The following is a 12261-nucleotide window of genomic DNA, read 5'->3' as shown; positions in this document are numbered from 1 at the left end:
CAAGGTTTCACCTTCAAAGCTGCTTTTAGGGTGTGTTGGCCTAAGGCAGTTTATACTTTCTTCAAATAGGTTTTATTTTACATTTGTATTCAACTTGTATTTTTATACAGGAAACATGCCCATTTTGTCATGAAGAATAATTTGCTAATCAGAAACTGAACACTGCATAGCTGGTATTCCTTTTAAGACAGGCAGTCATTTATAAAGTGCATCTTGTCAGCAGCCTTTGCCCCACAAATAACCTTTCTGCTCTCTGTGAGAAAGGGTGTGGCTTCTGCTTTTTTGGAGGTTTAGTTTCACAGAACCACGCTTTCCTTGTTAGGTTTTGCCAGCGGTGCTGGGCTGGAACACACGAGGGCCCCTGGGCCATTGTGGTCAGAGGCTGACCTCAGACTGTTTTCAGACTTCAGACAAGCCCTTTTCTACACCCCCTGTGGCATTCCCAGGCCTCACCAGGCGGCCCAAGGGTGTGGCACCACAAAGCCAACACTATTTTCCAAAGGAAAGTCACAGCTCCCCTGAATTAGTTTGGGTACAGAAATGAGTTTCCACATGTTCCGTGAGACATACTCAGGTGCTTTACATGACACTATTCTCACAGGTGTTTCATTATCGACTTTAGACATAAATTCTAATAGAAGTAAGAAGAAGAAAAACAGGCTACTTCTGAACCTGTCTTGAAATTATCCTTAGTTCCCCCTGCCATTTCCTTAACTGGCAGCCTTTTGCTTTAATATTTTCAACAGAAATGCTTTGCTAATGCTGTGATACTGGGCTTTGGCTTAATTGCCTTTGTTTATTTCCCTGAAATTAGCCTCTCTGTCTCCAAAACATTGCGTCCTGGCTCTCTGAAATCCCCATGGAATTTGGAGAAATTATGTCTTGGCATCCACCCCGCTTTCCTGGAACACACAATGGGATGCTGACGACATAGCCTGATCACTCCACTTGACAATAAGTTTGCTTGTCTCATTTCACTTTCATATTCAGTGGTGAGGAAGAACAGAAGTGGAAAGCCTTACTTACCACATGCAGTTTATTATACACATCGTGACCATGGTAATTGCTTTTATAATGCCAGTCGTAAAGAAATTGATCAGATGAGGATGAATCATCTGGCTGGCCGATAGTTATTGGAATGATTCTCCACGCGTGACTTTGTTGCATTATTACAAAATGTGGCAGGATAGACCTGCCCAGCCGTCTCGGCAGATGTTCATTTGTAATGCTGCCCTAAGAAGATGAGGAGATGGAAGCGAATTGTTCCAGCAGCTCCGCCTGCCCTGCCAACAGTTCAGAGGAGGAGCAGCCGGTGGGGCTGCTGGCACCTGGGAACCTGGAACTTGTTTTTGCAGTGGTGTCAGCCTTGATGATGGGCCTGCTCATGTTCTCGCTGGGGTGCTCTGTGGAGATCAGGAAGCTGTGGTTGCACATCAAGAGACCCTGGGGCATTGCTGTGGGACTGCTCTGCCAGTTTGGGCTCATGCCTCTTATAGCTTATCTTCTGGCCACCAGCTTCGCTCTGAAGCCCGTCCAAGCCATTGCTGTTCTCATCATGGGGTGTTGCCCAGGGGGAACCATCTCGAACATCTTCACCTTCTGGGTTGAAGGAGATATGGATCTCAGGTAAGTTACACTGCTCAGTCTTCCCCGATAGCACTTTGCCTGGGAGTGGGAGGTAACTGACATTTTTCGTGTTAAAAGCTTGGCCAATTTTTACGTGGAGAATCGAGTAGGAAATAGAGACTTGTTCAGTCCTGGAAGGACTTTCCTTTCTGAGCTTAAAATTGACTTTGCTGTGATTGACCTCTGACTGGCAACTACTTTTCCGAGTGGTGGGGTTTGGGTTATATGTAATAGTGGAAGCATGTCCCTTCCTCACCCAATAGCCCTTCCTAGGCACGAACTCATTCTCACCCTCACTAGCAGCTTTAACAACAGGTTTCATAATCTCCCAGGACATAGGCTGAGAATCCCCGGAAGCCAACAACAGTGGTTTGGAAGAGGTCGTGGTGATGGTGGTGATGGTGGTGATGGTGGTGGTGGTGATGGTGGTGGTGGTGGTGATGATGGTGGTGGTGGCAGAGGCATACCCAGAGTGAGGCGCTTGTAGCTCTAATCAGCAAGTATTGCCTGCACACCTAGGTCATGAAATCTGTGTTTTTGGGGACTGAATGAAGGGGTTTAGGGTTATGTGATTGACATATCCTGTTTCAAGTGCCAGTGGTAGCCTATTGAGTTGACTTGAAGAGCAACATAAAAACTTATGACTAAAAACTTTCTTTCTTGTTACTTTTCACATCCTTAACATTCATGAGAAGACTCTCATTCCTTTTATTTAAGCCAGTGACCGTATTCCCAATTATGGCATAGACAAATACCTCTAGGAGACTTTAGGCTTTATCACTCATTTATGTGTTAATGAGGGTAAATTAACCACATGTTGTGATGGGAACAAAAGAGCATTTAGGAAAGAATAGAGGAGTCACAGTTGGAAAAATGAAAGAGCTAAAAACAGTGGTCTTTCTAGATTCTTTGCTTACTGAGGAACAAACTGTTTTATGTCCTGCCCAGGGAGAGAACTACTTATAAATTTAAAACTTTGTTTGATGTCATTTAGCTGAGATTAATTATTCACTGAATGAGTGAATCAGAGGTGCTGACTGTGCTTGGGCAGCGAGTTGACGTTGGTGAGTCAGCTGCAGGTCCGGGTTTCCAGTTCCCCGCATGTGCTGAGTGTGGAACACATGGAGCATATTTCACCTATAAATGTTAATGGGTGCAGACCAACAATCAGTTTTAATACAGCAATGTTTTTAGTTACCTACTTATCACAGATTTGAAAAGAATCACTTGATACATTGCTAATTAAAAATAAGCCCCACAGATATGTGTTGCTAATTCAAATTCAATAAAGATGATCATTAATATGATTGGGACATGATAAATGTTCTTTATACAAAGTCTGTATGTCATCCATAAATTCTGGGATCTTAACGTTTTTGGAGAGAAAAAGGAAACATTATTGAGTAGCTTGGTAGGCATGCGGTAGATGCTTTCATGTATGTGTTCTCTTACTCTCTCTCTTTTTTTACAAGTCATCATCTCTCTTCAAGACAACGTGAGTTCTCATCATTAACCCCTTTCTCTTCTTGGCTCTCATAATAACCTGGTCCATGACCTTTTATTATGTTGAATTTTATAGTTGAGAAAAGTACGACTCAGGTGGGGTAAATGGTTGCCAAATGCTACGAACGAGGATGGCAGAATGCAGATTTGACTTCACATCTGTTTCTCGTCAGGGTGTAGTTTCTTCCATGTAAGGTTCTTCCTTCCATGCCACTTGCTAACACACGAGATCTTCTGTTCCGAATGGGCAGGTCAGTCTTACCAGTGTTCTCAACCACTTCTGCTCTGGAAAGAGAGCATTTATTACCTTCATTTCTTTATTAACCAACATTGTAATAAAAACACCAAAGAATAGGAAGTCTATAAAAGATAATGCTCATTTTACTTCTCTTAATTAGCTTTAACTTTGATCAAATTATTTAACCTATAAGCCTCATATCGTCATTTTAAAAATAAGGTTAAAGTTACTTATTCCTCATAATGCTATATTTTAAGGGGAAAAATATATGCATAATGCCAGGCACATAGTGGGTATGAAATAAATATTTCATTCTACTGTATCATTCTTTAAAATTTTGATTTTGAGTCTCAAAACAAAACAAAAACAAGCAAAAAAAACCCAACCCTGTAAGAAACAATATTTTAAAATGGAGACTAAATATTAGATTTTCAAAAGCTTATAGATATGAGTAATAAAATCTTAAATCTCAGCAAAATTGCAAAAAGGAGAAAATTTAGTGTTACTAAATGAAATAACATCGAAATTCATTATGTTTCTTTCCACTTGATTACCAAGAAAAATAACTTTTCAGCAAAACTCAACGTATGGTTATAGACAGAAATTCTGTTTTGCATGCTGGATGAAATTCAGCCGTTAGAACTTCATTTACAAATGAGGAAGTTGAGATCCGGTTCGCTGTAGATGACGCCAGACACGTTTCTCATGCCTTAACTCTGTGTTCATTTAAGCGACTCGCAGTTCGCCAGGCGTTCTCCCCATGCAGGGCATTTCAGAAGCAACAAGTTTGAACCAGTTTCTGCACTCTTGAGTATCTGATCATGACACCAATCATTTTCCCGGTTGCCTGGGCTCGTCATCTTAGCATTCTCCTGTGACTCCCTTCATTCTTGACCTTGGTCACTTAGTCTGCTGTCTAGTCCTGTGGCCCACCCTCTTGCATGTCACTCACAGCTATTATTTTCCATCTCTTCCCACTGCCATCACCTCAGGTCAGGCCCTCACAATTTCTTTCTTGGCGGTTGCAGTATCTTTACAATGTCCTCTCCACCGTCAGTGTCTCCATCATGGTTTGTAGTAGGTGAATAAGGCAGGCTCTGGTCTCCGATTTAAATCCTGACTTGGGACCTCTTTTCCGTAACTCTAAGCTATAGTACTTTCTTTGTGGTACTGTAAGGAGAAAATGAACAATGTGATACATATAAAGGCTTCTCAACACCTACTAAACTGGGGAGAAACTAAGCCAGGTCTAACCCAATTCTCAAAGTTTATTTCCCATTGACCCTTTAGGCACAACTGGTCTAAGTTTAATGGGCTACTCACTGTTCTCCAAACACACTGCACACTTTTCCAACTTTCTTTTTGCCCATGTTGTTCCCGCAGTCTGGAAAGCCAACTGGCCTGATTCTATCCCAAGTCAAATCTTTTCCTTCATTATAACTGTCCCAGAAAGCAATTGGCCCATATATATGGGCAACCTAAGAAATTATCCTGCCCCTGGACTGAGCTCAGCTGATCTTGCTGGGCTCTCTCACATATTTGTGGACTGGTTAAATGTAGACTGGTCTTAGCTGGCCTCAGCTGGGACATCTGGGCTCTCCTCCAAGTGGTGTCTCATTCTCCAGCAGGCTAACCTAGACCTAGTCACGTAACAGTGGTGGGGTTCGGAAAGAAGAAGCTTACAAGACCTCTGGAGACCTGGGCTTGAAACCAGTGTATCATTACTTTCATTGCATTCCACTGACCAATGCAAATTTCACAGCCAGCCCAGATTCAAGAAATGGAGGAGTATGGTAGATTCTGCCTCTTGATGGGGCCAGCCGCAAAGCCACACTGCAGAAGGTATGGATAAGAAAGAGAGGGGTGAACATTTGGGAACATTTTTGCAATCTACAAGGATGGACAGAATTCTTGCCTTTGAGGGCAGGACATGGAAACTAAGGTCTGGCAGTACGGTGTAGTAGTTAAGTGCACCACTCTGGAACCAGTAAGTAGATTTGTCACTTACTAACTGGGTCTTCTTGGTAGATTATATAAATTCTTTATGCCTCAGTTTCCTCACTTCAAATAGGGAGAAACATAACCTACCTTGTGGGTTGTTGTGAGGATTGAGTGAGTTAATATATGTAAAGTGCTTAGAATCTCACCTGGCACAAAATGCTGTATGAGTCGTTATTTGTATGTGGGGCAGGCAAGAGAGCACCGGCGTAGGGGTCTGGGTTTTAGTCTCTGCCTGAAGAGCTGTGTGCCTTTGAGCAATTTCCTTCTCTGGATGCCAGTTATCTCCTTTGTGAATCCGTGGGTTAGACTGTCTGAGGCCATTTTTTTTTTCCTCTGATGGTAAAATGTACATACATAAAATTTACTATTTTAACATTTTTAAATGCATAGTTCAAGGGCATTAAGTACATTCACACATTTGCTCAATCATCACCACCATCCATCTCTAGAACCTTTTCATCTTCCCAAACTGAAACTCTATTCATTAAACAATAACTCCCCCTTGCCTTCAGCTGCTGGCACCCACCATTCTACTTACTGTCTCTATGAATTTGACTACTCTAGGTGTCTTCTGTAAGTGAAATCATAAAGTATTTGTCTTTTTGTGTCCAGCTCATTTCACTTAGCATGCATAATGTCTTCAGAATGCATCAACGTTGTTGCATGTCAGAATTTCCTTTACTTAAGAGACGGAATAATCACTGTATGTGTGTGTCACATTTTGTTGCCCATTCTTCCTTCCGTGGACACTTGGGTTGTTTCCACCTTCTGGCCATTGTGACTAATGCTGCTATGAACTTGGGAGTGTAAATATATGTTGGAGTCCTGCCTTCAATTCTTTTAGGTATCAACCAGAAGTGTTAAGTTTTAAGTATCTTGTGACAATAGGAAAAGAAAAGCAAATTGTAAAGTTTAAGAGTTCCCATCTCCCATCCTCATTTTGAATGTTTCTCCTGAAAATATTTGACAGAGATGCCTCTTCTCTCCATCCCCATAATGCCAAATATGTAATTTTTTCTTGTCATCTATCGGAAAGCCTTGCAACAGTTGGGCTGCTTATCTGCCTCCCCCACTGGGTCTGTAAGGTCCTTGAGGGCTTGCTCACCTCTGCTTGCTCAGTGGCAGCCGGTGGTGGTAGGTGCTGCACAACATTGAGTGAAGGACTGAAGGGAAGTTTCTGCCTGCCTGTGTGTGCTATGAAAACTCCTCTCGACATGAAATGAGTTTACTGGTGCAACTTAAGACCGCTCCCATGCCTTTAGTTTGATGACGTTTGGTATATGAGGTCCATTTTTCGCCTGCGGATGTATTTGTGTCCTCAGCTACAGAGAAAGGATTCTGACCACTGGTGGAGGTGGAGCCAGAGGGGTTCACTGACCTTTGAACTTTAAAGATGCTTTTGGTTCTTCAGCAGAGACTCTGGAAACAGGACCTCAGATTCGTCAGGTTTGTCTGATGTGTTCTGGTGGAGAACTGAAGATCATTTTAAGAGATAGAACTTAGATTGAATCCATGCAACTTTATGTAAGTTTCTGTAACTCTCTGTACCTTAATTTCCTGGTCTGTTCAATGGAAACAATACCTACACATAGCGTTATTGTATATATGAAAAGAGAAAATGTATCTAAGAGCAGGAGGTGTGATACTTAGCAGTTAGTGTTCAATAAATGCTAGTTACTGTTATTCGGAGGAAACAGACAGGAGTAACAACGTATGTTTGGGGATGGAAAACCTGGCCTTTATAACTCTTTTCTAGGGCCAGGTCTGTTGACCTGATCTTATAGCATATCCCATTTCCATCTGCTACCCAGATAATTATTATTATTTTTTTTAGTGGGGAAATAAGTGTGTACTTTCATAGTTTTTAAAGTTCAGACTTTCTGATTTTATTGGTTTAAAACTAAAACATCTTAATAATTTAAGCCCCTGTTGCAAAGTGGTATATGTATTGACACTACATTTTAACATAATGTATGTGTGTATATATATATTATATATAAAAACTTATACATATACACACACACAATTTCCATGTTTTAAAGGAGGTTCAGGATTAATTTGTCCAGATTTGCAGAGTCTGTCTCATTATTTATTCTCTATAATTTTGGGGGAATGGTGATGACATTCTTAATGGAAGTGGAATTGTGCTATATCAAAGTCAGATTTTTCCAACAATTGATATGTGAACAGCCGAGAAACCCAGGTCATTGTGTCCTCTGTTTATACTATGTTGGAAATTCATGGCAGCAAAACGAAAGATGGGACCTTCCATTGCACTCACACTTGTCCACTGTGTGCTTTTCCAGTTTTGTTGTCATTTATAACAGTTGGCAGAGCACCGGGATCATCTGTCACGTCTTTGCCTGTTCCCGTGAGCATCATGGGCTCAAACAACTGTATACGGATGGAGGTGGTAGCCTACGTAACCAAGGATGTAGAGTCAGTCTGATGGAAATCTCACACTTTCCACAGTCATGAATCTTACCTTCCTGTATCTGAGCCAAAGCCATGTTGGGGGAGAACGCTGTGCAAGTTCTCTAAAAGTTCAAGAGTAAAATGATGTAATAGGGAATTCTTTGCAAGACTTGGTTAAATGAAGAGCCAAGGAATGCAGCATTGTCAGAGTAAGAATTTACAAACGCTTCCCGGACACATTCTTCCCAGCCATGCAGTCTTCATGAGCACAGAGGTTTGAGAACTGCTTTTCTTCCTTATCTGCTATCTAGCTAGGAAGTCCTCTTTGCTCCAAGTAAGCATTATTAATACGATAAAATGATTTTAAATTTCATATGGAATAAAACATATGCTAGATCTGCTAAGAAAAGTTTGAAGAGAAAAAGTTATATAAAACATTGGAATTTAAACAATTTGGTATTAAGTAAAAGAGAACATTTTGAATGAACTTGAACATTTAATGCCTAATGAGGTTGGCACTTAGTGGAAGTGGAAAAGTTAGTGGAAAATTGTCTATTTACTAAAGAGTATTGGCACACTTGCTTCTCATTACAGAAAATGATAGATTAACTTCACACCTTATGCCACATGTAATACATGTTTTAGATGAGTTAAAAATATAAATATAAAAGTATCAACCTATAAAAAAGTAAAAAGTGGGGGCAATATTTGAATAACCTTAGGATACAGGGAAATCTTTAACAAGACAAGAGTCAGAAGCCATAAAAAATGGGCCAATTTGACTGTCTCAGTGTTGTTTATTATGGCAAAAGTCATAGTAAACCCATGTGACTTCATATAAGTTTCTGAAATTTATAATAATATACAAGAAGTGTGGAAAAGATATTCGTATTACACATGATAATATGTACCCTAATTTTAAAAGAGCTTCTATAAGTTGAGAAAAGAAAAAAAAAATAGACAAGCAAGACTGTTTTTTTTTAAAGATTTTATTTATTTATTTTTAAAGAGAGGGGGAGAGAAGGAGAGAGAGAGAGGGAGAGAAACATCACTGTGTGGTTGCCTCTTATGTGCCCCCCACTGGGGACCTGGCCTGCAACCCAGGCATGTGCCCTGACTGGGAATCGAACTGGTGACCCTTTGGTTCCCAGGTCTGCCCTCAATCCACTGAGCCACACCAGCCAGGGCAAGACTGTTTTTTAAAGTATATTTTCTTGATTATGCTGTTACAGTTGTCCCAATATTTTCAGCCTTTGCCCACTTCCACCCAGGATCCCCCTTCCCTCCAGCAACCCCCCTGTCTTAGTTCATGTCCATGGGTTGTGCATATAAGTTCTTTGGCTTCCCCATTTCCTATACTATTCTTAACATTCCCCTGTCTATTTTGTACCTACCAATTATGCTTCTTAATCCCTGTACCTTTTCCCCCATTCTCCCTCTTCCCTGTCCCAGCTGATAATCCTCCAAATGATCTCCATACCTATGATTCTGTTCCTGTTCTAGTTGTTTGCTGAGTTTGTTTTTTAGATTCAGTTGTTGATAGTTGTGAGTTTGTTGTTATTTTATTGTTCATAGTTTTGATCTTTTCTTAAATAAGTCCCTTCAACATTTCATATAATAATGGGTTGGTGATGATGAACTCCTTTAGATTTACTTGTCTGGGAAACACTTTACCTGCCCCTCCATTCTAAATGATGGCTTTGCTGGACAGAGTGATTTAGGTTGTAGGTCTTCACCTTTCGTCACTTTGAATACTTCTTGCCAGTCCCTTCTAATCTGCAAAGTTTCTTTTGAGAAATCAGTTCATAGTCTTATGGGAACTCCTCTGTAGGTAACTCTCTGCTTTTCAGATTCTCTCTTTAGCTTTAAACTTTAATTAGTTTGTGTTTTTTAAAAAATTTTAAAATTATGTTATTGTTGTTCAATTACAGTTGTCTGCATTTTCTCCCCACCCCTCCCCACACCCCAGCCAAGCCCACCTCCCTCCCCTGCTCCCACCCTCTCCCTTGGTTTTGTCCAGGTGTCCTTTATAGTAGTTCCTGAAAACCCTTCTCTCCACTAGCCCTTCCCCCCTCCCCTCTGGCTATTGTTACATTGTTCTTAACTTCAATGCTTCTGGTTACATTTTGTTTCCTTTTTTCTTCTGTTGATTATGTTCCAGTTAAAGGTGAGATCATATGGTATTTGTCCCTCACCACCTGACTTATTTCACTTAGCATAATGCTCTCCAGTTAATTTGTTTTTAATTATTTTGTGTTTGTATTTTAATTATGATGTGTTTGGGCGTGTTCCTCTTTGAGTCCAACTTTTTTGGGACTCTCTGTGCTTCTTGGACTTGTATGTCTGTTTCCTTTGCCAAATTAGGGAAGTTTTCGTTCATTATTTTTTCAAAAATATTTTTAATTTCTTGCTCTTCCTCTTCTCCTTCCAGCATCTCTATGATTCAGATGTTGACACTTTTGGAGATGTCCGAAAGTTTTCTTATTCTCTCCTCATTTTTTTTTTTAAATTCTTGTTTCTTCATTCTGTTCTGGTTGATTGTTTATTTCTCCCTCATGTTACAAATTGTCGATTTGAACCCTAGCTTCCTTCCATTCACTGTTGTTCCCTGCGGATTTTTCTTTATTTTACTTAGTGTAACCTTCATTTCTTCTCTTATGCTTTTGCCATACTCAATGAGTTCTCTGAGCATCCTGATCACCAGTTCTTAGAAGTCATAGGTTGGCTATCTTTGTTTTGCTTGGTTCTTTTTCTGGGGTTTCATTCTGTTCTTTCATTTGGGCCATATTTCCTTGTCTCTTCAATTTGGCAGCCTCCCTGTGTTTGTTTCTTTGTATTAGGTAGAATTGCTTTGACTCCCTGTCTTAGCATGCCTGTTAAGTTGTAAGGCTTAGGTATTTGCCAGGGTGGCGCAAGCTGCTTCACCACTTTGTATCTCTGTGTGGAAGGAGGACTTGCAGGGGCACAATGTTACTGCCTGGCTGCTGGAGGCTTGCTCAGCACTTGCTCTGTTTCCGTCACTTCATCCCCTTCTTGTATGCAACTGGCACCCCTTCAGCTGCTGCCCCCGGTGGTGGTTCCCAGAGTGGGTGGGTTTGCATATGCTCTAGGATTGTGTGGGCCCTTTAAATGGTCTCCTGAGAGACTGGCAGTTTATTCTGCCACCCCAACCCCCACTGGTTTTTACAGCCAGAAGTTATGAGGCTTTATTTCCTGGTGCTGGACCCCTGGGCTGTGTGGTCTGGCCTGGGGCTCGGATCGCTTACTCCCAAGTTAGCCCTCCTGATTTTTATCCACCACACATGCATGTGGGACCACCTGTTCTGCCGGCCACTGCGGCTGCCACCTTGCCCCCACCACCTTGCCACCGCCACACTGTGTCCTTCCTGCCCCAGCTTCCCATCTCTGCCCCCTCTACCCATCTGGATGAATATGGCTTGTTTAAATCCCTGGTTGTTGGATTTCCATGCAGGTAGATTTTCTAGCAGTTCTGGGTGATTTGTGTTTTGAGGTTAGTTGTAATTCTTCTTATGGTTGTGCAAGGAGGCAAAGTGTGTCACCCTATGTCTCCATTTCGACCAAGAAGTCAGCAAGACTGTTTAGAGAGGACCTCCTAAGAGGCCAGCAAACATGAACGGAAACATGACTTCGTTGAGACTGTGTGTAACAAAATAACAGCAAAATGCATTTTTGCATACGAGTATTCTTATTAGAATTAAAAGGAATTGGTCACATCCAGTGTAGGCAAGATTGTGAAATGCAACAGTCTTTTTGGAAAATAATCTGGTACTATCATATAATAAAAAACAGAATTTTGACATAGCAATTCCAATTTTGGAAATCTATTCCACAGAAATCAAAGAATACTTTCAAATGAAATATGTAAAAGAATGTTTATTACAATATTGTTTATAGTAGAAAAGCTCTCAAAGAAATTTATTCATCATTAACAAGGTGACTGAAGAAATTATGGCATATTTATATTATGGTGTGCTGTGCAACTTTTTAAAATAATGAGCTTAAGCTATATGTGTTGTCCTGAAAGGACATCTGTGATATTAAGAAGAGGAGGCTAAAAAAAAGTAACTGAGTTGCAGAGTGATGTGTATTGTTTGATTACTTCAGAAAGGAAAAAAAAAAAAGGAGTAAATCTCTATTCATTGAACAAACATGTATGAAACAGGACTTCTTAATGGAAAAATAAAAGAGGGGAAGGAATGTATACAAATAATTGCAAATTATCTAAGTTTGGACTTCTGAAAAGTTGCTCCTTAAAATGTTACTCACATTTGTACTTGGAAGAGCAAGATTTTAGTTATGTTTCAACAGAAAGCCTGTGTCCCTCTGGATTGCAATAGAGGTGACTACCACTGAGTTCAGTGTAAAGGGGTCATGTCACGAAGATTTTCAAGACTCAGCTGCAGTCATATGACCCATGGAAGAGGCAGAGAGAACATTTTCCTGGTACCCGTGTATTG

General features: G+C 40.7%; 1 protein-coding gene across 1 annotated transcript in view; it reads left to right on the top strand.

The window, feature by feature from the left end:
- The first annotated feature begins 971 nt into the window (after positions 1-971).
- Positions 972-12261, top strand: part of SLC10A6 (solute carrier family 10 member 6) — a 24652-nt gene continuing 13362 nt past the window's right edge. The window contains exon 1 of the mRNA XM_024574858.3: positions 972-1626. Coding sequence (XP_024430626.2) covers positions 1250-1626 — 377 coding nt within the window. The 5' untranslated portion in view covers positions 972-1249. The remainder of the gene's footprint in view (positions 1627-12261) is intronic.

Source organism: Desmodus rotundus, chromosome 4 (assembly GCF_022682495.2).
Source record: "Desmodus rotundus isolate HL8 chromosome 4, HLdesRot8A.1, whole genome shotgun sequence".
NCBI classification, from domain to species: Eukaryota; Metazoa; Chordata; class Mammalia; order Chiroptera; family Phyllostomidae; genus Desmodus; species Desmodus rotundus.
Note: the sequence above shows the minus strand (reverse complement) of the source record. Positions and strands in the feature narration are given on the sequence as shown.